General features: G+C 40.8%; 1 protein-coding gene across 3 annotated transcripts in view; it reads right to left on the reverse strand.

Annotated features, from left to right (window-relative positions):
- rnf130 (ring finger protein 130) overlaps nt 1–16,234 on the reverse strand; it is a 43,632-nt gene extending 27,398 nt beyond the window's left edge. For all 3 annotated transcript variants that reach the window (XM_049029733.1, XM_049029732.1, XM_049029734.1), the window contains exons 1-2: nt 15,964–16,234; nt 2,453–2,647 (exon numbers count right to left, since the gene is read on the reverse strand). In XM_049029733.1, the coding sequence (XP_048885690.1) occupies nt 2,453–2,647; nt 15,964–16,234 (466 nt within the window). The remainder of the gene's footprint in view (nt 1–2,452; nt 2,648–15,963) is intronic.
- Nucleotides 16,235–25,313: the final 9,079 nt, after the last annotated feature.

Raw genomic sequence — 25,313 nt, forward strand, 5'->3', positions numbered from 1 at the left:
TCCCTCTGGGACAGCAACCTCACACCAAACACTTCCTGGCCACACGTCTGTCCAGTTTATCACTTTCAGGTACCATGCCACGCTGGACTCCCTTGTCCACACCTATGACTCATACAGAATGTCCTAGATTATTATTACTAATACATTCAGACGCCATTTCCATTCAATCTGAATTCCATAAGATAATACCACTAATCCCACATTTAGAGAAATGAGAAATATAACATCAATCACGGACAAAGTTTTTCAGCCTGCTACCCTTCTGCACTGGGACTGGCACATCACGCAAATCTAGAGCCAACAGGTCCAGAGTCCGGGGCTCTAACCACTTCCCTACACTAGGGGGTAAAGGACTGAGGTGAGTGAACTGTCCAGAATATGATGAAACAGGTCACCGTGAATGCCCTGCTGGCTGAGTTCCAGCAGTAAGACCAGCATCAAGTCCGTGACCTCTGTGAGGATATGAGTACTCAACTCCCACAACCCACAACCAAACTAGCATAGAAATACAAAACTATTATAGCTAACAACTAATTAAACCTGTCATAAGATGCCAAACGGAACCTTGTGACACTTGGATGGAAGGAAAGGAAAGGATAGGGACACTCCCCCCCCCCCCCCCCAGAGGACGATAGTGGAGACAGGTTTAACAAAAATGAAAATGAATGAAAATAAAGACGTTCAGCCCAGTGACAGCACTAGGAAAGTCAGAAAAGAGCCACTGAGTTACAAGAAGGGCTACAACTGGTTGTCATGCTGGGCATCCAAGACTGGTGTATTATAGGTGGTAAAGAAAACTACTGTGATACAGTAAATGGATAACCTCATGCGAGCTTTACCTTGCCTCATCCAGCCCTATATCCATGTTTTGACTAACACCCCCCTCCTCCCCAGCTGAACCTGACTGATCAGACTGTCACTCCTAACAATCCACATTTTAAAAAGTTAAGTTTATTGTATCAATGTCCCCAAGATAAATGTTACTTCAGCAAGCATTCAAAAAGTAAAGCAAACCCCACCAAACATCACTCCCCAGCAACATTTTCCTTTGTTTCCATCTTTAACCCAAGCCCCCCCACCACCACCACCACCAACACCACCATCCTTCGGCACCCCCAGGCATCGCAAGCTGCTCTCAGTGTGGGCATACAGGGACATATACTGGAGCCCCTCCAGTAGCACAGAAAGGGGGGGGGGAAGCAAGATTGCTGGCATGAGCTGTGGCTAATGGGGCCAGGAAGGGGGTGGAGCCTGGTTTCACAGCCATCTGGTCGGTATTTAACTCAATTAGCCAGACCAGTGGAGAGGCCTTTAAGGGCCTACCCTGAAGCTCACTGGGGGAGGCTTGAGAATTAGACTGGCCTATTCATCTGTAGACTTCAGCTTTAAACACCCTCTCACACTGGTCCTCAGGTAATCAATACCCATTGGAAATTCAACAGCTCAAACCTAGAACTGATCTGGTGGTTGGGAGGTAGACTGTTGAGCTTCTGAAGACCACCAATACATAACCCAGCATAAAAAAACATATAAAAACAGACATGAATTGTGCAGATGAGAATCCAGTATAGAACAAACAAACTACTCAGATCAGTTATTTTTTGATTAAGCACATATCTTTTCCAGCAGCAACTCACATTGGAAACAGATGCATGAAAACTACTGTATAGACACTGTACTAACTACAGAATCTATGTTCCAGTCAGTATTCAAGCATCTGCATTTAGAAAAGCAAGATCAAAAGCAGAAAGTGAGAACAAGAAACTGATACTCAAACAATACAGTTATGCATATGCTCAGTAACCAGTTTGCTAAATTGCAAGCTGCGTTATGCAATGTAATAAAAGTCAAGGGCCCACCCCCGATTCATAGTTCTTAGTTACCTGTGATGTCATGTGAGTGACAGGGGGGTCTCAAGCTCATTTGGGGGTCCCTAGTTTAAGAAAGGTTGAAAACTGTTGATGGATAGGCATACATCCATTTTGAATGTAGTGTGACTGCTGGTACCAGATGTGGTGTTTCCAGAATGAAGCAAAGAACAACGAGTGCACATGACATGGGAGGAAAAGAAAACAACATTCCTGAGGACTGTGACAAGGTTAATGTGTTGCACATGTGAGAAGGCTGTTGCGAGAGCTCTATATAAATTAACAGAGTAACCCATGCAAATATCTTTCCTTTTATATTGTTTTTTTCCCCTCCACATAACGGTGTTCTCAAATTTTTGCTTTTTGATGTTTACCATTATGTAAAATGGTAAAAAGGTTTAAATTTGATAACCGATACATTTTACGTGGAAGTTTCAAGGACTAGAGCTATGGAAAACTACAAAATAATAATTTTATCATAATCAGTCATAATCAGACTAGATCAGGGGTAAAAAGCTAAGGGATGTCATTCACCTGCTGATTATCCCTGATAAGGTCAAAGCAGAAGATGGGGATGATATTACCTTCATGTGACATGGTCACTGTGTCCTCCTTAGAGGAGTTGTTGTAGATGAGCACAGCGGATGCATTGAAGGCTGCAGCTTTGAGGATCTTCTCCTTGAAGGTGCAATTGCCCCTCTGCAGCAATGCCACCCAGTGGACAGTCTTGGGGGGCACGATGAACCGGGTGTGGGGGTCGCAGCCCTGACGGTCTACCACTGCAGACAGATGACACAAAGCTCTTTCAGTACTGTGACACATTCCTACAATCATTATCATCCTAGGAAAGGTTTTTGCCCAAGAGGACATGAGAAACCAAAGCTTTGTACAGCTAGGCACGATACACAGGCAGTTACACTGAAAGGCATAAAATTAAACTGTCGTAATGCCAACTACCCGGTTCTGCCTTCACAGAAACGGGAACAGCGGCAAGACAGAATCGATGAGTCATCAATAATGCATCTAGATAATCCAATACTGATCCTTGAATGACCTGGTCAAGCATTATCACAGTTTTTATTCCCCACAAAAGTTTGTCAGTGTATGATATTAAGCATGGCATTTAGAAGAGCAATTGTTTGAGTTTGGGGGCTTTATGAGCAACTGCTGCAGCTTTAAACCCCCTGCAAAGGACAATCAAATGAGATGTTGTGATGTGAACTATAAAGCTCAGCGGCAGAGGGACCTGGTGTTCGGCGGCAAACAAACAGAACTTATTTCTGCTGCTTAGCCCGCAAGCCTCTTAGAAGGTCATAGCTTGTATTTATATGAGCTATTTAGGGGAAGAGTACTCTAAATTTTCTATCTGCTGCCATAATTCATGAATTAGGAAGGACTAGAGCAATAAAAACTCTAGTGCCCACAAATCAAAACCAAATGAAACTCGGGAGTTAATTATGACCAAGTACAAACAAAGGATTTTTAAGTAATGAGAAAACACTTATTCTAAAGCAAGAGAGCCCTTAACTGTTGCAAAACTCAGACATGCTGTTTAAATTTACACAGTTCATATATTTCATTTTTATGGACATAACCATAATCCCAAGTACGACAACCCTAACTCTTTCTCAGCTCTAACCTTAAAGATAAGTAACCAAACAAAATTTAAGACTTTTTGAAATTTTTAGTTTTTTGATAGTCATGAATTTTTATAAGATCAGTTTCTCCCCAGAGGGGACCAAAAAAAAAATAATCCCCATAACGTCAAAATAACACATTTTTATCACACTGTGGGGACATTTGATCTCACACTTAGTCATACGGAAACATATCTGCAGCATTTTGCAGTAAACATTTTAAACATTTGGGATAATAGTCGCAACTTAAAACTGAAATTTCCAGTAAATTTCTACAAAGGTAAATTCTGACTGATGCATTCCGAAACCACCATTTACTTTACAAAATGTTTCACATAAATAAAATAAAACAACACAAAACAAACAGAACATTAATAGGGCATTTTCTTGTTCAAAAGCATTAACAATGGTCTTTCTAAACTGTTTTTCCAAGGTATGTCTAACAGTGCATAGTAATCTGGAAAGTGTGCATCATGTAGCCCATGTGAGAGGACCTTATCACACACCTCTGTGTCCTATAACCAGGGCCCACTGAAGACAGAGAATTAAGGACTGCCAGAATGTAGATGGAGATATGGGGATTGGGATAGTGCCAGAGAGAGGGGAAAGATTACAGGAAAGGAAAGACAGGGAGAAAAGGGATGAGAGCACACCTGCCTGGAAGATGACTTCAGTGGCACTTCTATCCCAGTCAAGCAGTAAGCAGTCATAGGTAAGGCTGTTTTATCCAATAACAAGCTGCTAATACCGTGAAGATGATTACCAGCTACAGCTATATGCATGACAAGAAGACATACAGTACATGTGTCTTTGAAACACAGTGGGATGGGTGGAAGGCCAAAGGTTAAGAGTCAGACAGTAGGTGGGAGGCTTCAATCTCATAAAGCAGAGTTTTGACTTTTGAGCCTAAACATGGTCATCAGTAACTGTTCACTCAGTCTGAAGACAGAAAGCCCTGAAGCATCAGATTTTTATCAATGAGTACAGGGCTGTATAGGTGGGCTACACCTTACCCGGTGGGCCAACTGTGAAAGATTCCTCAAGTCTCCTAGTTCAGTTTATACATCATCAGCCTGAAGTCAGTAGAAGCAGATGGGTGTAGAGATCAAAGGAAGCAAACAGTCAGCAGGAGGAGCCCAGAAGACGAAAATAGGTAGAGATGCACCGACCCAGACCTATTTGACGGATTGGGTATCGGCCATATGTGCCCAATCTATGTCTGATAACTAACTGCTTAAGATTTTGGCAGTCACTAAAAAGACAGATTTAACAAGAAATAGAATAGTGTGTACAGTCAATCGCACGACAGTTCTTTTACGGTTTAGATGTTTTTAAGCAGCTTTCAAGCTGAACCCTGATGCTGCCACTCAGTCTATTTGGTACTCAGTGGGTGGGAGCGCAGTGACTTCCTTCTGCTGTGACGTAATGTGAATACCCCTCGCAGCAAGAGAAGCATAGAAACAGCAGATAAGGGGGTGACAGTGGAAGTATTTTATGTTTTTAACAGCAACTAGTAGCACAGAAATTTGCAGTCTTTGTAAAAACAAAGGTTTGAGAGGTTGGAGTAGCATTTAGTGGAAAATCCCAGTAAAAGTGCAGGCAATTATGCGAGTAATATGAAAAAAGCCATGGATGATTCGGGAGTCACTAGCTTGGGTTGTTTTGCGGACTTGCTACAGCTAGTGATACATGAGGGGCTGCTATCGCAATGAAATGTAAGTGACACTGCTGGTAGTGGGAGAATAACTATGGGGCATTTTAAGCATTCGCCACTTGCATATCCTCACTTTTAAATTGAACCACAAAATACCACAAAAACACTTAAAACAAGACATACAAATGAGGTGGAGCAGTACGTTATGTACGTTTATAGAAGCCTAATAAAAAACATTTTGGCCTCCCTTTGTTCATTTCATTTACTATATATATATATATATATATATATATATATATATATATAAAAAAAAATATTGAAGTAAACAGAGAGAGAATCTGTATCATTATCAGCAGTTGTGTATCAGAGTCAGAGCAGAGCTGAAAACATGCGGATCGGCCCATTCCTAAAAATAGCTCTAATGTTTTTATACAGCCTGTCAACACTTTGCCTGGACATTAATTTGGATTATTAGATATTAATTTTATAACTAGCTTTTCGTATTATACCTATCATTAATAAGGAGTAATTGTACAAACATTTCTGTGTCTGTGGTACCAACTCTTGACTTTTTAATATAGCTTATTTGCTTTTAAAATCAACATTATTTAAAACGTGCATGTTTTTTATGACTAACTTTAGGAAACAGAACATTCAAAGCATTGTTCACTTTCTCATACTGTAATATATGAAATGCAATTTAATGAAATATAAGCTGTGTATGACATCCCACTGAATGTGAAAGACATGAATAAAACATTTGATAAAGAATTTTTCCATGTTAAAAAGTTTCAATGGAAAAAAGGTGGAAGTTACAATGCAGCATATTTTATTTTAATTATGCATATTTTATTTTTTTTCCCCATCCATCCATGTAATGGACAGACACCCATTTTTAATCCTGTTACTGTTGTAATGCTATGTATGTCATGGCATTGTGTAGTAAACTTTTGAAACCTTCCACTGCCAGTAATAAAGAGTACAGGTCAATGGTACCAACCGCACCCTGAGGTTCACTTCAGTCAGTCTGGCTGCTTCAGCTACCCCAAGAAGCCTCAAGCATCACAGGTTCCAAGCCATATTTTTTTTTTTTTTTTTTTTGTGGGGGGATATTCCAGACACTGTGCACATATAGGCAGGATTCTGAATTGTATTTCTCAATTTCAAAACCGTCTTGAAATGCAAACCATTATATTTCAACAGGAAGTGGTTTCAGTTCAGGAGCACTGCATGACTTCATATCTATCCCAGCTTTAAGTTGGCAATGTTTCGCAAGTCTCCTACTTCTGCTTAATGGGCTACAACAGAGACATGACACCATTGCAAAGCCGACTTGAAGCACCACACACAAAATGTACATAAGTTCTGACTAGGGCTGGGAACTGAAAGTAGGTTCCAAATTAGAACCAATAAGAAAAAATCCATTACCGGGTAGCCAATTATCGTTTTCTGCTTACCCGTTCCTAACCACCATACATATGCATGGTTCAGGTTTTTGGTGAATACATCATGCATCAACGTGCAACAAGCAAGCATGCATGACAACAGTGTGAAACATGACAGTGAACGGTCAGAAGTGTAGTTTATTTAAAAAAAAAAAAAAAAAAAACAAGAACTGACACACATCGAATCTATTCTTAAATTACAGGACTGCTGAAATTACTTGTCCTAAATCGATGCTGCTTTGGCCAAAGGCCAGTTATCTCCTCTGGAGTCGGCTAAGACACAAGCACCTTAACTTAGAAGATGCTTTTAAATGCGTGAATCTTACATCGTTATCTCCGTCAGTGCTTGTTGCATATATTTGAAAAATCCATAATTCGAAACCTTAATCTGTCCAATTAAAAATGCGTTCTCAGAAATAACGCAGTAAATCAGCATTTTCATTAAATATATACAAATTACAACATGCTCTCAAGGCGGATTTTCTTAAGTGTGCAAAACAACCTAAATAACTTAATTTGTTTACATCAGACATACTTAAGAAAGATATAAATACTATTTACTGAGTCTTTCAAATTACAGTATTGTACAAATTAATTTATTGTGGTTTTGCTTCTGCATCTCGCTTGGCAGTTTATCGTATGGTTTGATGAGTCTATATTTTTCAATGACAGAATATTACTTTCTTTTTCCCGTAAATGCACGCAGCAGGTAGCTAGCCAGAAACAGATGAATTACCACAAGACAAAAGTAAAAAAGAATAAATTACCGTAGTCTAATTTTTCCATATATTATGTACAAAAAACCCCAAAATGAACACTGTAAGCAGATTACTATAAGCAAAGTTTGTAAGCAGTATCTGTACAAGAATGATTCTGTCTGAAGTTTTTTTTATCCAAATAAGCAGTCAATCACTATTACCATGCTCTACTATAAGCGGTTTCCACTGAATTAAAATAATCTTACCTGTCTTACCTGAGGACACACCCCCAAGTGTGACTGGCTATTGATATGCCAATGAAGAGTTCATTCGCCGCAGAGATAAGTCTCATGTGGAAACACCAATCAAGAATGACAAAAGAGCATGTGAAATCACGACGTTTGTATGTGCACAAAGTCACACTCATTTTTCTTCCCAGGAAACTAGAAGTTAAATAATTTCCCAATAGAGGTGCCAAAATGAATTCATCTGATGACGATTGCAATAGCGATGAGGATTAAGAAGAAATTGTGTTAAAGACTGGCACAAAACAAGCTGATTGTTCTTAAATCGTGCTAAAATAGTTTGTGATTTCCCCGTTCTACCACTTACCATTAATAATGCCTTCAAAAAACTGAAAAATTACAAAGCATACAGAAAGCATATAAAAAGTAACAAAATATAAAAATGTATTTTTTGTTGTTTAAACATTTGTCCCCCTTTTTTTACCTTTATGGAATAGAAATGGGGAATGGATAAGAACCAGAATTGATAAGCAGAACTGGAATCGGAATCGATAACATCCAAACGATACCCAATCCTAGTTGACAAGATTCACGTAATCAGCCAATGCTCAGTGGTAAACCTTCATACAACTACAGGTCACCTAACCTGACAACCAGAGATAGCTTCAATTGGTACTACAAACCAGCCCAAAAGCTGTATGTTTTACTACTTATGCACAAATATAAAAGCCAATACACACAAACGCATGGGTTAGGTACAGCAATAAGACGTCATGGCAGAATTGTCATTGGAAATGGCTGTATGTCGACACCAAGACAGGACCAGTGACATCTGCTGTAATGCCCTTCACTCAGGTACCCATGAGCCCTTACTGAATTGAGCAGCTCTCCCTAATTGCAGCAGCCCCCCACCAACACTACAAACCCAGCCTTTGCCGTTTTTATCTTCTTCACACCTAAAGGTCAAGAAAACCAAACAAAAAGACACTGCAGTTAATCTTCCCTTGGATCCAGGCCAAGGTGAAAAAAAAAACAATCAATATCATAAATACTGAAATAATTTTTCTAGAGAGAGAGTCATCATCATTATCAATGTGCATAGTGCAGACTTTGTTTCTCCATGTGTAAAAAAGCAAATGTTATTACACCAAGCAGGAAGTGAACAGGCCCAACGTGTACAGCATCAAAAAAAGAAGAAACCTCTCCTTGATAATCTGAGTGGATTCCTGTCCACATCCATCACCATCAATGATATCCCACCTTGCCATTACTCCAGTTTCCTTCTCCTGAGAATGACTTTACTGTAAATCATTTACGCGTGGGCAAATGTTTAGGCCTATGACAGGAAGTACATTGATTTCAACCAGATTCGAATCCACCTCCACAAAGTAGCATTCACAGAGCAGCCCTAGAAGTGGCCCTGGAAGGGAACTCATCCTACATAATGCACTTAAATCCTGCAGCTCAAAGCTGAAGCTAATTCACTCCCCAGGTGATCAATGTATGGAGACAACGACTTTCTTGTCCCAGCCTTCCTTGGCAATGTGAAACAGAAAAATAAAACCACCCAACAAGCAGAAAAATACAACAATCTTACTGTAAAAACTGCAACATGGACAATAAATACCTGGTGCACAATAGCTTCCTTTGGTCATCCAGAATTCCTCAGAGGCCTGGCTGCCATCAATACTAATTTGAAAAAAGGCAAGAGAAGGATCAGGATGATCAAGAAAAGAGGGAGGGGGATATTGACTGAACTTGAAATCTAGCCTCTAGGATGTGGACAAAGGTTTCCCCAAGAGGGGTTCCTGCACCAGCCTCTTTGCCTGGACATACACCTCAAACTGGTATTCAGTATTCACGACCCCCTAACCAAAGGTGACCTACCTAGATAATGGGTAAACAGCTGCATGAGGAATGTATCCACTCTGACCCACTAACATGTTCTCCAATGCATTCTATAAGCACATGTCAGCACATGACTTGTAAGAGGGAAAAATTAATCAGAGAAGCCAAATGAGCACAAAGGAGACTCATTTACAGCTGGCACCAGAACATTCGCCAAGGTGGAAACAGGACAAAGCAACCATGATGCCCAAATACTGAAGTCAAACTCATAGCAGAAAGAGAGAAAACTACTTCTCAGAATTAAAAAAAAACTTTAACAAAAGCAGAAGATGACTCTCATGCTGGCAAGCCTATGCAGAAAACTTGCTCCTTCTTGCCAGCATGCAAAATCTTTGGCCGCGAAGCACTGTTTCCAGTGTAACTGCTGTGTACAACTTCTGTCTCTCTCACCGCAATGCCAGCTGTAGCCTCTAGGCAGCTTTCAAAAACCACAGTGCGGCTGTGACAACAGCACCGGAACCCTCTACGTCCACAATTGCATCCACAGTCTTTGAGGGATGGCACGATTGGCAGAGAAATGCTTAAATGTGGCGAGTGCTGCTGATGGTCCATTAAGCCACTGTCGTTTTTTTCCACCTCGGTGGAGCCACGGCTGATGAGCCTACAGCTCAAGAAGTTTCCTGCACCCAATGGTTTGGCCTGCACTGAGCTCGGCGGGAGTCCCAGTCCGACTCCTGTCAGCCAGATGACAAGGTCGTGCAGACGTCCGCACCTGGGGCTGCGCAACAAACACGTCACACGGAAGCTACTGCATCACACCCCAACCAGTTCCAGGCCCACAGCCAGAAGAATATGAATGACACAGGGAAACACAAAAATGTAAGCAAGTGAATGTATGAATCACCTAGACACACAATGTGAGGAGTCTGGATATGCAGGAACACAATTCTGTACCTGGACACACGTCCAAGGCAGCAATGCATCTTTGTGGGCTTTAGCAGCCCCCAGGAGACCTGTGTTTACAAAATGTAGCTCAGCACTTTTTTTTTTTTTTTTTTAAACACTGGATTAGGAGTTCCTGGAAACCGATGGAGAGACAGTAGCATAAGTATTCTTATGGATAACAATATTGTAAAGGTGAAATTATTGCCATTCCAAATCCTTTTAAGTTATAATTAATTATATATACTAATTACAAATATACATGTACACTGCAAATTATTCTGAATAGCCAATAAAAATGATCTGCAATTCCTTACCACTAGCCAAACAAACAAAAAAAGGCATAAAATCTTTTAAATAAATTCATTAATGGCTCTTAGAATGTAATAAATAAAATGCAATTCCATGGTGCAATGCAATTAAACATTAAATTTAAATTCCATGGTCATCTTACATAAACATGAGTAATCATGTTGGTTTGGTTTCATAATTCTCAGGCACCCTGTAAAGAATAAGAGGATATTTATGAGCTCTGAGGACACTGGAAGTGTCCTTCAAATTTATACAAGTGAAGTATTAGGATTCGTAAGGAGCCACACTACAGAGGAATTCGACGCCGTATTCCATCTTGAAGACATCAGCCATCACCGCAAGAGCCGTGATATCACCACAAATGCACAGGCCCTCATTCGCTTTACTCCCTTTTGACCAAGTCGGCCCAAAATAACAGCACATTTCAGCTTCACTGCTTTCCCAAAAATTTCTCCTCACCACAGCCCAAGGATCTGCTTGCTGCACATCTGCCAAACAACTTTCAGAAACCACTGACTTTTGTTCTGACCTTTTGTGAGTAAATCTCCTTCTATGAATCCAGGCTTAAACCTTATACACCTTATTCACCAAATACACATTTATACTGTAATGTACTGGGTTCAGTAAATACAAATAAACTGTTCATTAATTCTGATGGTGCTAATATACAGTAATATATGGCAAAATAATGTGTGTGTGTGTGTGTTATATATATATATATATATTATATATATATATATATATAAATAAATAATGAAAAAACAGAGAATATGCTGCCGTTTCTTTTCTGTCATGCATTGATTCCTCCAATGACACGTGCATTTATTTATTTATTTATTTTTTATTTCCCCAAGTCATGCCTCAACAGAGTGTATTTGGGCTACATTTTCAGTATGCCACCGTCAATAAAAGGCACAAGTCCTATTTCAGCAGGGACTCTGCTTTTTCTCTTTCTCTCTCTTTCTAAAATTGTCCCGATATCCTACTGGCTTTGCACTCTCAGATTCCTACAGCATGGGCTAAGAATAATCTGTCCTTTATTTCACTTGCTGTGTCATGACTGTCTAGAATCCTATTGGCTGTGTGTTTATTAAGAGATCCCTGCCAGACTGTCTGTCCGCATGACAGACACACCAGCTGGTGAGAAGACTCTGGGCAGCGGGCAGTTGGGGGAGGAAGCAGTCCAGCGGAGTCGTTCAAAGGTTGCTCATTTCTTGGTCTCACATGGTACACAAGTTGATTGAGCAAGAATCACTCACTATCTCAGCCATATGCCTAACCTTCGACTCTGGTTTTCCTGAACACAAGCGATTCTAAAAATGCAAATGTGAAACAAGTAGCATCAGTCTTATGTAAAAGCCAAGTGCATCACTGTTTTTAAGCCAGCTTTGGCAAGCGGCCCATACATATTCTTCATTCCACTTAAAACCTCCAGCAGCTACGCTAAAAGAGAAGCCCATTTAAGTGCCACAGTATTTCTGTAATTGCACGACATCGCTTTTATTTATGCCACTGTAGGTATGGGACAGTGAGGAAAAACACAGCAGAAACCTAAACTGCAGAAGTCATAGCAGACCAATCTTTAAACAAATCACAGTGAATCTACCAAATACAGCTCATGTGAGAATGATGAATGTGCTCAGTAGTAAGCTAAGCATAGACACAGGAAGGATGGGTCACAATAAAAGCTAAGGGGAGGCTACTGGTGGAGTTCTGGATAGGAGTACAGACAACAGTGAGAGGGGGAAAGAGTGAAAACCACTCTGAGAAGAATAAAAATACAACTGTGACAGACAGAAAAACATGACAATACAGTAAGAAAACTGATTATCCCCCATGTCTATTCCCCTGCTTACTACTTGTGCTGATTCCCCTGGTTACAGCTGCATAAATAAGCCCTCTTATACTGTACAGACACACTTGACATTTCAACCAAAAAGCTTTCAGTCGACCTCCAGGGTGAAACTCAAGGTTACCTTCACGTCAGCCCCATAAACACACTAAGGTCTAGTGGTCTAAACCCTTAAGCCAGAGAGACCCCAAAAATGAAAATGGCTCACAGAAAGGGACCCCAACGACTAATGTATGACCATGTAAGTAACCAAAACCTCAGTACTGGCAGGAAACTTTAATAAAGTTATTTTTTATTTTTCGCTTGCCGGGGGCGGGGGACTTATAATTACATCAAATTCTAGCAGCCACTCAACAAAAAAAAAGGGCAAAGCTTAAAAAACCAAAAGGCTGTAATTCCTAACTGACAAAATAAGACTACTAGGACTATTTAAGGAAATTGAAACCATAGATGAAATTCGAGATACTTTAACTGGTGTTCCAACCTACCCAGGTTATGCTATGAGGTGTTATATATGACTACACGAAAATTAAAAATGCCTGCTCTCTGTTCACTTACCTGCTTAGGAGACAGTTTCAGTGCCTGTGCAGAGACCCAGACTTTCATGTTATCGGTAGCCCAGACAACAGCCTGCTGCCTCCAGAGTACACCCTGCAGGATACCCTCTGCTTCTGTCCACTTTGTCCTTTGGTTACCATAGCAATGAGGAGTTAACGTATAACTGGCTGATATCACAGGGCTAACATGCTTCTTTTTCCTTCCACGTTCTGCACATGACTCACACAAACCCCCAAAAATAACGAAGCAATGGAATTTAAATGCTAACCTCAAAACGCCTCATCCTTCTCTGTACCCTTCAAAAGCACCCTTTGAAATGTTGTTTCCCTTCCATTTGCTGCATTAATAAAGGCATCTGATGGCACTAAACACGGAGGCATGCAAAAATAAGCTTAGGAGACAACTGAAAATATTGAAGGAAACCTCGCCCCACATTACCCGTAATGCCCGGCCTGCAAGGACTTTATACATTTCCATTCATTCTGAGATATGAATATGGATAATGGCCCACAGGGGACCAAAAGCATGACTCCACCACAGGGAAGTTAATACACCTGTCTGGCAGCTCATCAATACACGTCTGGAAGCGCATACTAGGATTTAGCAGTGATCTCAAGCCTTTGTCACAAAATAAGGATATGGGGTATATTCAGAGGCTGGCTGATACTCAGTATCCTGCCTCTTCCAAGCCAGGGCATGTCTGAGTTTGTCAACCCCTGGTTTGCAAATGAACGATGGTATGCAAAAAAGGGGAGTCAACCACACATTAGCCCAAGGGTGGAAAAACATTAAATCCACATAGTCTATTAGTGCTTTGAATACTTTATCTACTAACTAACAAATATATTAAAAAGTCAGTCAGTAAGTGTGCATATGTACAACTGTAATGATACTCCAACAGCATCAAATACATATAGTATATTCATAAATCCATTTTGACTAAACAATGGACCAACTAAGATAACAGGGAGTCTATTTGAGAAATCACTGGACACAACACCAGTAGCAATGTAGACATAACGCCAGTTCAAACACAGAACATTCAGAAACACCCACTTTAACACACAAAGGGCCCTGAACATTAGAGGAACACTCTGGAGATAACGCCAGTCCAATCACAGGGCACACAGGGACATCCAAATTCACACACAAAGGCCAACAGACCCCATACACAGTTAGAGTTTTTTTTTGTGAAGCAATGATGGAAAACACACCTCCTTTCATTGGTTTTAAGGTTCAAAACTGTCGCACAGAGTATGTCTATACAAAGGAAACTAAACAGAGCAGAAACAGGCTTCCGGCAATTTCCTTCCCTTACAGACCGCACGAAATATTGTATTCAAGCAGCTCAATTGAATGCACAATTATAATTTGCAGATGAGCAGAGTGTCAGTCCACTTTTTATGTAAATGTTTGGTAATCTGCAAGAGTAGCATAAAAAAAATACCCAAAACAAGACATATTTGTCTGGCTTTCTCTTTCTGCCTCATTTTTCCAAATAAACATAAACGAATGTACTCAAGAGTGTTCAATGGGTAGCAGCAAACCATGACACCTGCAGGAAAGGGTGTTTGAATCCCAGTTGCACTGTTTGTATGGGTTTCCTCCTGCAGTCAAAAAGATGTGGTTAGGGTAATGGACATCTCTAAATTGCCCTGGGTACTATCGTGCACGTGTACATGCCCTGTCAGCCAGCCTGATGCTGCCTGGTATAGTGTACAGGCCCCGTGATCCTGACTAGGACAACTGGTCAGAAGATGGATGGACTAAAGAGGATACAGTGCCTTCACACCACAACTATAAGTTAATGGATTTTTAAATCAGTTACATTTGCATTTCACCGTTTTGTTAATGCCTTTGACTAAAGAAACGTCCATTTCTAAATATCGTTGCATACTTTACCAAAGCAAATCAGAATTGGTAGTTTTTATGGGGGGGGTTTTATACCTCTCCCCTCCCAAAACTTTAACCACCAATCACGTCATGGATGACGACACTACTGCCTATAATCCTGTTTTCTCCATAAAATCATTCCAGGGATATTGTGTGTTTTGATGTAATCGTTACCATGACTCAAAGCACGCGTGTATTATAGGCCTTACTGCTGCACTAACAACGAGAAACGTTCGTAACAACGAGAATTCGCCCATTATGACGGATCTGGAATTGCGACGCTGTTTTTTGGCCTACTCCCCGTCACATCAAGTATCGCGTTCACGTCTGTTACGAGATACAACACGATAAAAGGCAAGACAAGGCAATGCTGGGAGCCTCGGCAAAACACAACAGCCTAAAACAGGAAACCGGAGACACACGGACGGGGAAGGCAACAGCTCCGGCCCTAGCACTGGTAATGACTTTATGGAGAAGCCTGGGCAGAGACTGCGGGAAGAGAGGGTCAGGTTTCACCTGGCCTCGACCACAGCACGTCAGCCTGCATTAATTTACACTATTAGACCTCTACCATTCCTCGTCAATATTGAGAAATAACATCACAGCAGATTTCTGATGGGCGGGGTCTCGTAACTCACAAAAAAATAATTACCTGGTCATTCACCAACAGCAATTAGGCACAAACTACAAACTACAAGCAGACAGTTATATAATTCTCTTATCAGAATACTATGTAATGTCTTTCACAATTCTGACTTGTTGGGCTTTAAAATCGATGTGCTCGACCCTAGCCCCCGGGGGCTGCGAGGAGGACACGCTGTTTTTGTATCACATCCAACTCCAAAACAGTTTAAATGATCATTTTAAAATATAGTTATCTAATCCGGCGACAGCGCCGTCTATCACGTGTTAATTAAGGCATATTCAGCCAGACCCACAAGGCCACGAAAGTGGCCAGAACAGACCGTCCCGAACCTCGACCATAAGCCAGGATCAGTAGGGCAAACTCACCGCCGTGGACAGCAGCAGGTGCAATCACGATCCCCCTCGCCTCGCTCCTGGGTGAGTTCTGCCCGTACCTGCCGTCGTCCTTGGACAAAATCTGCTTGAGGTTGCCTTTGGAGTCCGACACGGTGGCGTTGACCGTGGCGCTGAAAACCTCGTCCTTGTTCACCAGGTTTTTGTCGGCCCGAATGGACAGCATGCACCTGGGTAGGACGAGCAGCAGCGTGACGGCGTACAGACAGCCTCGTGGGCTGGCCGCGGAGCGCTGCCTCGGCATCTTCGGCGTCAGCCTCGACGATGATCCCCCCCCCGCCGGTGCTTCTTCAGGAACCAAACCGGCAGCGCTTTTTCCGAAGGCAGAAATGTACAAAGCGGGATCTTATTTGACGGCTTCTGCGCCGGGTCCCGACATCAGAACATGCCGCCGTCTTCACATTATTTGCGCAGATATTCCGATACACACGTCCGTCGCCTACTCTACCTTTCGACGGACAAAAAAAGAAAATTATTCCAGCGCGAACGAGCAACATTTTTACAAACACCAATTTAATCTGTATAATCTTTATATAAACAAAAGAATTTCAAATATTGTTGATGTACAGATTTATTTCTTAAACATCAATACATATAACGGATTCTTTTACTATTAGTGGCAACGTAATGTATTTGCACTCTACAAATAGCGATTAAGCAACAACATATGGCGTAAAATACATGTTACTCATCTAAGTTAGCAATTTTAACGAGAGTATTTCGACGCATAACTGGTGTTTATTTTCTCACGGTTTGTCATAAAAATGCATTGTGGTGAAAAAGAGTATTTTAAAATGCAGCTTACTGATTCAACTCGCATTAGCCGGTAAGTTTTTCATGCAGGTATCCATTTATATTTTACAAATTAGCTACTGTCATAGGTTCCTTTTTGTGACTGGATTTAGCTTTGTTATGAAGAATTTTGGTACCCGATATATGTACAGAGCTTACAACCGAGCGACACATACACCAGTAGCCAGTATTCTACTCGTTTGTATTCCTCTACGATAATAAAAATCAGCAATATACCTACCTTTTCCATTTTACTGCTGACGAGCGCAGTTAATGTAAAACTTTATCTGTCCTGGTAATTTTTTTAATCGCCCAAATACGCTGTCGTCAGAGACTAGGCGGTAACAGCGAAGCCGCCCCTCTTTTCCTGCCGCCGACACGGACATGCGCAGAAGCGCGATGAGGGACAGAGAGGGCTCGCGCAGACTGGGAGAAGTGGGGGGGGGGGGCAACGGCTGTGCGCGTGCAGTCATGCCGGGATGCGCGTCCCGGCGGCGAGAGGAGATGGCGCTCGCCCACAAATCCGTTTTCAGCTGTTGACACACAGATGGGCCCACTTGCGAGACAAAAATAATTATTGGTTAATGAATTAGTATATACGGGACTACATTTTTATATTATGTATATTGCATATATACCCGGATGAGGCAAAACATTATGTCCACCCCCATGCCTGGTTGCCAGCTCTCACGTATCTGGTGTGACACTTACGCATTCAGACTCTCACGCTCATGCAAAAGAACTCACGGCAAATCTATATTATTCCATTATAAACCTAAGATTGGCTACAGGAAAAGCGTTGGGATCGTTTGCAAACCTTACAGACTATTTACAGACAAACCTTACAGACAAGGTAATAAAACTGTTGCTTACATGTATATGCGTGTACATGTCTGTGCAGACTTGTCTGGAATTGAAAATCTCACGCCAGCCATCTGATCAAAATTGGCAACCCTGCTCATGTGAAGTGAATAATGTTGACTATCTAGTAAAAGTGGTTTGTGTGAAGGACTGGGATAACATACGGTACTAGTAGTCAATATGTTGAATGCAGAAGTAATAGATGTGTGTAAAGACTTACTTTGATAATGGCCAAATGGCAGGTTGACTGGGCCAGAGCATCTCCGAATTGGAAAGGTTTGTGGGGTCCTCATGGTCAGCTGTAGTAAGTATGTACAGATAGTCGTCTGAGGAAGCAAGAATCACAAAGAATAGGGTATTGGGCAGCCATGACTCATCCATGTGAGATGTGAACAAAGGATATCTTGGATACTGTGAATCAACAGAAGGGCTTCTGTGGCACAAATTGCAAATGATTTTAATGATGGTTACAGGAGTAATATGTCACGACAGAAAGTGCACAGAGCTCTGCTGTGTATGAGGCTGCGTAGCCACAAGTCAGTCAAAGTGTCCAGTGTTCACCATCGAAAGCCCCTACAATGCACATGCGAGCTGGACCTTGGATGAATGGAACGGTCAGCTAGTCGAGTGAATACCATTTTCTGTTGCACCATGTGTCACATACCTGGGGAAGAGATGGCACCAGGATGCACTGTGGGAAGAAGAAAAGCTGGTGGAGAGAGGGTGATGCTTTGGACAATGTTCTGCTGGGAAATCCTTCGTCTGGATATTCACAAGGTGTTAATTTGATATGTTCTGCCAATCTAAACATTCTTGCAGACCAGTACACCCCTTCATGGCAACTGGCTTTCTTGATGGATGTGGTGTCTTTCAGCAGGATAATGTGCCTTGCCACATTGCACAGATTGATCGGAAATGGTTTGAGATACCAATGTTGCCCTGGCCTTCAACTTACCCAGATCTCAATCCAGTCAAGCATCTGTGGGATATGTTTGGAACAAGTCTGATCCGTGGTGGCTCCACCTCGCAACCTACAGGAATTAAAGGATCTGTTCGCTAGCATATTGGTGCCTTCAGAGGTCTTGTAGAGTGCATGACTTGGGGTGTTTTAGCTGTTTTTGCAGCACAGGGAGCAACATTATGTTAGGCATGTGGTCATAATGCTTTGGGTCATCAGTAAATATGTACGATTATTCAAAATTCTGAACTGTTTGTTATGTTAAACATGGAAAAAACAGTGAGTTGCCAACTACAGTCTGCTAACTACAAAGTGTGGTAGATTGTGATTTGCTTTAGTGAAATCTATCCTTCATGTCATACTTCCTACGGACATATATCCTGTCTATACTATAGAAACTCTTCTAGAGGATCCCAGAGGGCTACGTGGCCCAGCTGCTTTTATCTCGTCTCTTCCGCTGCCTTCCACTGCTGCTCCATCTGTTTTCTAACCTATGCCAGTGTCCTGTCTATGCCTCCCCAAATCGTGTTTTTACTAACATTCCTCTCCTCTCCTCTCTCTCCCTGTTCCACCTCACCATCCCTGACCCCCTTGCACTGTGCTGTGACGTTCACATCCTCAACCTTGGTCAGCATAAAAGAAACCCCTCCCCTTAAGAGTGCCTCTCTTAAAAATTAAGCATCTCTTATAGCTACTGTACAGGGCTCGCTCCATATGAGACCTTTCTTCAACCTCCACATTTATCATCTATTATTTACTTCCTTGCTTATATTGGAGACTTGCAAGAGACTTACACAGCTCGTAATTTTACATTTCCAGCAGCTTTACTGCTTACCCTGTGCATGCAGCTTTTGTTCAGAATTAAATGATCTTAAATAATTTAACACAAAACTCAAATCTATACAATTGTGTTTGAAATCGCAATTATTGTTCTATGTTTTTCATTTGACCTTGATACAGCATAACTATTTGCATATGGACAATTGCGCAATAATTTAGGCAGATTTAGGTAGAGTTTGTGAGACTTACTGTCAGTTGCTTGTATTGTGCGCAACAATTACTTGCAGGACCTTTTCTGTTGTCTATTTGGCAGCTTTGGAAGAGGTGAATGCACCCAGTCCAAAGTGTTTCAAAGAGTGTATGGCAGTGGGGTCCATTTTGATTAGATGGTCATGATGTTTACACTAAAGAGGGCTTGATATGTGTGTTCTGTAAACGGTACAAAAACTGAGGCAAAGATAGAATCATGCAGGTTTCTAGGCACATGGTAGGTTAACACTGTAATTCAGCCAGCAGAAAACAGTCTGCAGTTTGTCCTGAAATACAAAATATTAAAAAAATCTGGCAGGGAATATCTTGTATTGGAGTCAGGATACACATTGTCATCCATGAAGAGGAACAGGGACATTTCAATTAAAATAATTTAATTTACTGTAACAGTCACATTCGTTTCAGTTAAGGGTAGTTGTCTAGCATGCATGTGTATTGGAAACTTACCTTGTTTTTTTCTACTGTGTGGGGAGTTAATATTTGTGTTTTGACTCCACAGAGGGTCAAGATGAACAGCATTTTACAGTCAGCAGCTTCAAATTAATAAAGATGGTATCACAAAGCAATTGCTTTTGCATAAAAGAAAGGTATGAGTTTATTCAATTTAATTTCAACTGGCCTTTCATCTTAAAACACTTACATTGCTTGCTATATATTTCTACATATTATAATCCTATAGTTACTGAAGTACTGCTTCATTCATATAAACATAGAAGCAGCATTCCAGATGAATGTGAATGTCAGGCATGACCCAACGATGCCTGAATGCAGATGGGCAGCAGCTGCAGCCTGATACAGACCTGCTCTGTGTTAGCTCTGTGTAGCAAACAGGGAACAGGAAGTGAGGCCTAGCATGCACACTGACACTTTGTTCAATCAACATTCAGAGAGAGAAGGGTGAGGGGAAAGAATGAGAGTGAGAAGAGTGAGGATGTTTCATTTGAATGAACAACAGGATTTTTAAATTTGGTTTTGCCTTTGGATATTCACTAATTTTAATTCCAATGCATTTATTAATCATATAATTTTCGGGGTGTGTAGATTTTTATATGGGTTGGCATGACCGTGGAAGGGTTTGTTCCTTCACTGTCAATCCAGTAGTTTGCAAAATAGAATTTCTGAAGCTGAGTTTGTTAAAAGCTGGAGAATCACTTTGGGAGGAAATCAACAACTGAGCCAATCAGTGACGTATGAACCAAATTTAACCGAATTTGTGTCAGTAAGAGGCCTACCTGTTCCCATATGTCATTTGTAGTCATATTAAGATTCTATAATTATGGGTGAAATAAATAAGTGTACTGTGTTTTTGTGAAAAACGTGTGAGAGAAAATTTAATCGTAATAATTTGGGAAATACTTGTGACAATTCCCATAGTTCCTTAGCTTGAGTCCAACTTAAACCTTGTTCTAATTAGACTGAGTTGATAATGTCAGTGATTTAGTGAAACATATCAGCTCTCAGGGATGTGTGTCTGATGCTGCCTGCTTTCCTCTGTAGTGTGTCCTCCCACATGTGTCTGTGAGGAAACCCTGCCTCGTGTTTTAGTTGCCCGCTTCATAATGGTTTCTGGTCCTCAGTATGAACGAGGTGCTGCTCCTTTAATTGGCACTAGGTTTCTGGAATGATGCAGGGTGACCTTAGCAGGAAAATTAATTTTCTTGGAAAAGTTCACTTTCAGCGTTCTGGGCTTGTGGAGACATGTGGTGGTCAGAAGCTGAATCTGATACAGAACGAAAAGATACACAGTGAACAAATGTTTTCTTTCAGGAGTGTCACGAGACATCTTGATGGTCCTAAAGGAAGTAAGCTGTTAATCTAGTCAAGGTTTCTTATTCCATTACATAAAGGAGAAGCGTTTTAACACTTTACGCCCAATTTTATGCTTTTTGTTGATCAGGAGGGACCTCAAGTGGTGAGGTTATGTAAATGCAAGCACATTACATATGCTCACTGCTGTGGAGAACAATGTGTACATTTTATTGCTAAGAAACATATTACTAGTTACAAATTAAGTTAATGAGGGGCATATATATATATGATATAAGATATATATATATATATTCATTGAAATACATATTTCTATCTAAAGTCACTGGAAGAAACATGAAGACGTAAAAAGTGTCTAACATTAACACATACAAACATTTATTTCATTTACCACTAGATGGGGTTGATTGAGTTATTTCAAAGGCTTCATCATTTCAACTACAGCCACGGGATTATTACAACCATTAGAGTGTTTTTTGACTGAGAACGACTATCATAAGACATTCTTTAAGATGACCGGTTGGGAAATCTTGCAAGCACTATAATCCAATTGCTAATTAAGTTGTAACAAGCCCCATGGGTATCGGTCAGGGTCCAATACGAACAGTCACCATCCCCCCAGGCTTCTGCAGTCTGAAGGATGCCTCATCAGTGTGAAATCTTGCTCAGTGTAGTGTTTTAGTGAGTCTGGAAACTAAAAGAAGAACCTCAGATCATATGGCAGGGCACCCCCAGGCTGTTCCCACAGACATACAAACTCACACAAAGGGCAACGTAGAGGCACAAATTCACCTAAACGTCATGAAAACTATGTGAGGAAGTTGGAGTACCTGGAGGACATGCCAAGTCCGCACAGAAGCAGCAAATCACTGATGACCAAAAACGGAATGGTAGGAAGTTCTTAGTCTGGTGAAGGAGACTACAGCCCTATTCTCCATCCAACTCAGGCAATATGTCAGTGAGATAGGCTGACCACCCCAGCATGACCAGCTGGAGACCCACCCAGCTAAACCACTAAAAAGCAGCAAGAGCTGGGACATGACCATTTACAACCATCTCAGACCAGCTAAAACCAGATACCAGCATAAGCTGGTTTTAAGGGATTCCCAGCTGTTGACTTTTGTCCGCTGGCTAACAAAAGTTTCCACTGCTTTGTCCTGTATAGACATAGACAGAGAGAATGTTATAACAATCTGCAGAATGATATATTTGTAGGACTGTGACATTAGTCATTGTGCACTAAATTATTTTAACAGAAGGGGAAAAGCTGCTTAGTATTTAAGCAATAACATATGAGACAGGGTGCAGCTGTACTCCAACAGGACTTGTGCCTACGACCAAATCACAGCTGTGATATATTGGAGTACCACCACACGATTGTGAGTATGTTATTTCAATTCATCAAGTAACATTTATAAATTAACTGTAATAATTCACAACACATAATACTCTGCTTGATTATTTAAACATTTATGGACCTGTTGCTTAGCAACACAAACATTCCAATGCAGCACAGCTCACTCCCTCCTAACTACTTTGCATCATTTAAATTTAACGAAACAACGGTTTTTAGATAAACCTGTAAAGCGGAGCGATACATCTGATGTGAAATGTCTGAAAGCCATTTTGATGATAGCATTCACAGAACACCTCTTGTCCAATAACATTTTTTGGATAGAACTAACTGTTGTATAATGTAATACAATAAATCCGAATTAAATGAAATATTGGGCTCCATGACTGTATGGTGCTAAGTACAACCTGTCCAGTTGCTGTATGAACCTGTGGTCGTATTTTACAAAGAAAATCTACCTCAGACATGACAGCATCCTTGGTGTCGTCAGAGGCATGTGCCTCTTAGTTCACCTCCCCCAGCCTCAGAAATTCCAGACTGAAGCTATATTCCCAGCCCTTACGTTGAGCCCTTCTTCCTGGCCCTCTTCTGTCATAGGCTCCCTAACAGGCATAAACAGGAAATGTGCTTATCCCGATTAGTGGTGTAGCTCTCTGTTCTAAGCAGGACCTTTTGTTCTTCCGAGCTCCTCCTAAGGAAGGAAGTAGCATGACACATAACTGGTTAACTTTAGACAGCATGAAGGTTTTTAGCTCACACTTAGCAATAGTCTGTGGTTTGATGGTGGAATGGATATGAGTGACAGAAGCTATTCGGACAGAAAAACACAAGTGTATATACAGCCCTGTACGTCTGTTTCTCCAAGGAGTTAGTTTAATATTTTTGTATGCAAATGGATAAATGTTGTTTAAAGGCGTTAATCTCACAGTACTTTCTTGACCATTATTCATAATTCTGATAATATAAAAAAATTGGGTGATTTTTGTAGTATTAAATTTGTAAGATTGGGTAATACAGTCCTCACTTAATGTCAGTGTAGACAATTCTTTGTAAAATGATAAAAATAATTAAAAAATCATAAACTTAAGAATCTGTCACGATCAGTGTAGAACCTTGCGGCGATCGTGCGAGCAGGCGTGCAAAGACGAGACAGGCAGGCAGAATACGGGGCAAACTAGGGGTTTATTAGAGGGTTCAGACACGGGGAACATCGATAAGCACATCTAACCACAATGACGGACAAGGGGAACAGGTAAGACCAGGACTTAAATAGGACGGGACTAATCAAAGTAAGCGGACACGGCTGGAGATGAACAGGGAAGCACACGTGGGTAATCAGGGGGCGTGGCACACACGAGTGGACGAGCCGGGCCTGACAGAATCTTAAGAAAGATCTTAAGAATTTTAAGGTATTGACAAGATACATCTTTAAAAACACAATTAAATATCCAAAACACTTTGTTCTGCAAAGACAAATTTTTCATTAAGTTGTTCAGTAAACGAAGATTGAAAGCAGTTTTGACTATAGTGAGATGAGTTTAATCAGGTGACATATGATAGCATGACTCAGAAGACCCCTGAAGAGCACGCAAGTGGGAGGTACATTTAAGATAATTTCACCTTTTCCATGTGAGGTACCATCTGTCACTGTGTCATTCGGTCAAAAGTCAAAAAAGTGTTCACAAAGTTGTAGATTAAGAAAAACATTAAGTTTGAGATGAAATCTGAGGTATGCAAATTAAGATCAAAGTCATTGCTGGAAACAGGCATCCAAGAATCTGCCTATTAGGAATGAACGTTTATAAAATTTGTTATTCAGCAAAATGGAATTTGTCATTCAATGGACATGTCATTATTTATTTCTTTATTCACTATATTAACCTACTAGAGTCTGTATAACTAAACTGAATTGACTTTATTCATAATTTTTTACATTTTCACAGATGCCTCTGCCCAACAAGGTGCACAGTTCTGATAAGGTAAGGGCAGATCCTGCTGCTAGGGAGGAGAGACTAGTAAAGAGAGGACATGCATAACCGTGAAGGTGTATGAGAGCAGTAATGGCAGTAATCGGTATAGGCCGCATTGTCTATAAGCCTGAATTGACAAGGGACAGGTGTAACTATGAAGGTGGTAACTGATTGTAGTGATGAAATTTTTACTCTAGTCAGATTCTTACCGATTTTAATTTTACTTAAGAACGTATATGCTGACTATAACCATTGTTGTACATTGTAGCCAAAAGTTTTTTAGAATAACACAAGTATTGGTTTTCACAAAGTTTGCTGCTTCAGTGTTTGTAGATATTTTTGTCAGATGTTTCTATGGTATACTGAAGTATAATTACAAGCATTTCATAAGTGTTAAAGGCTTCTATTGGCAGTTACATTAAGTTTATGCAAAAAGTCAATATTTGCAGTGTTGGCCCTTCTTTTTCAAGAGCTCTGTAATTTGCCCTGGCTGCTGTCAATCAACTTCTGGGCCAAATCCTGACTGATGGCAGCCTATTCTTACATAATCGATGCTTGGAGTTTGTCTGAA

Source organism: Brienomyrus brachyistius, chromosome 10 (genome assembly GCF_023856365.1).
Source record: "Brienomyrus brachyistius isolate T26 chromosome 10, BBRACH_0.4, whole genome shotgun sequence".
Taxonomy (NCBI): Eukaryota; Metazoa; Chordata; class Actinopteri; order Osteoglossiformes; family Mormyridae; genus Brienomyrus; species Brienomyrus brachyistius.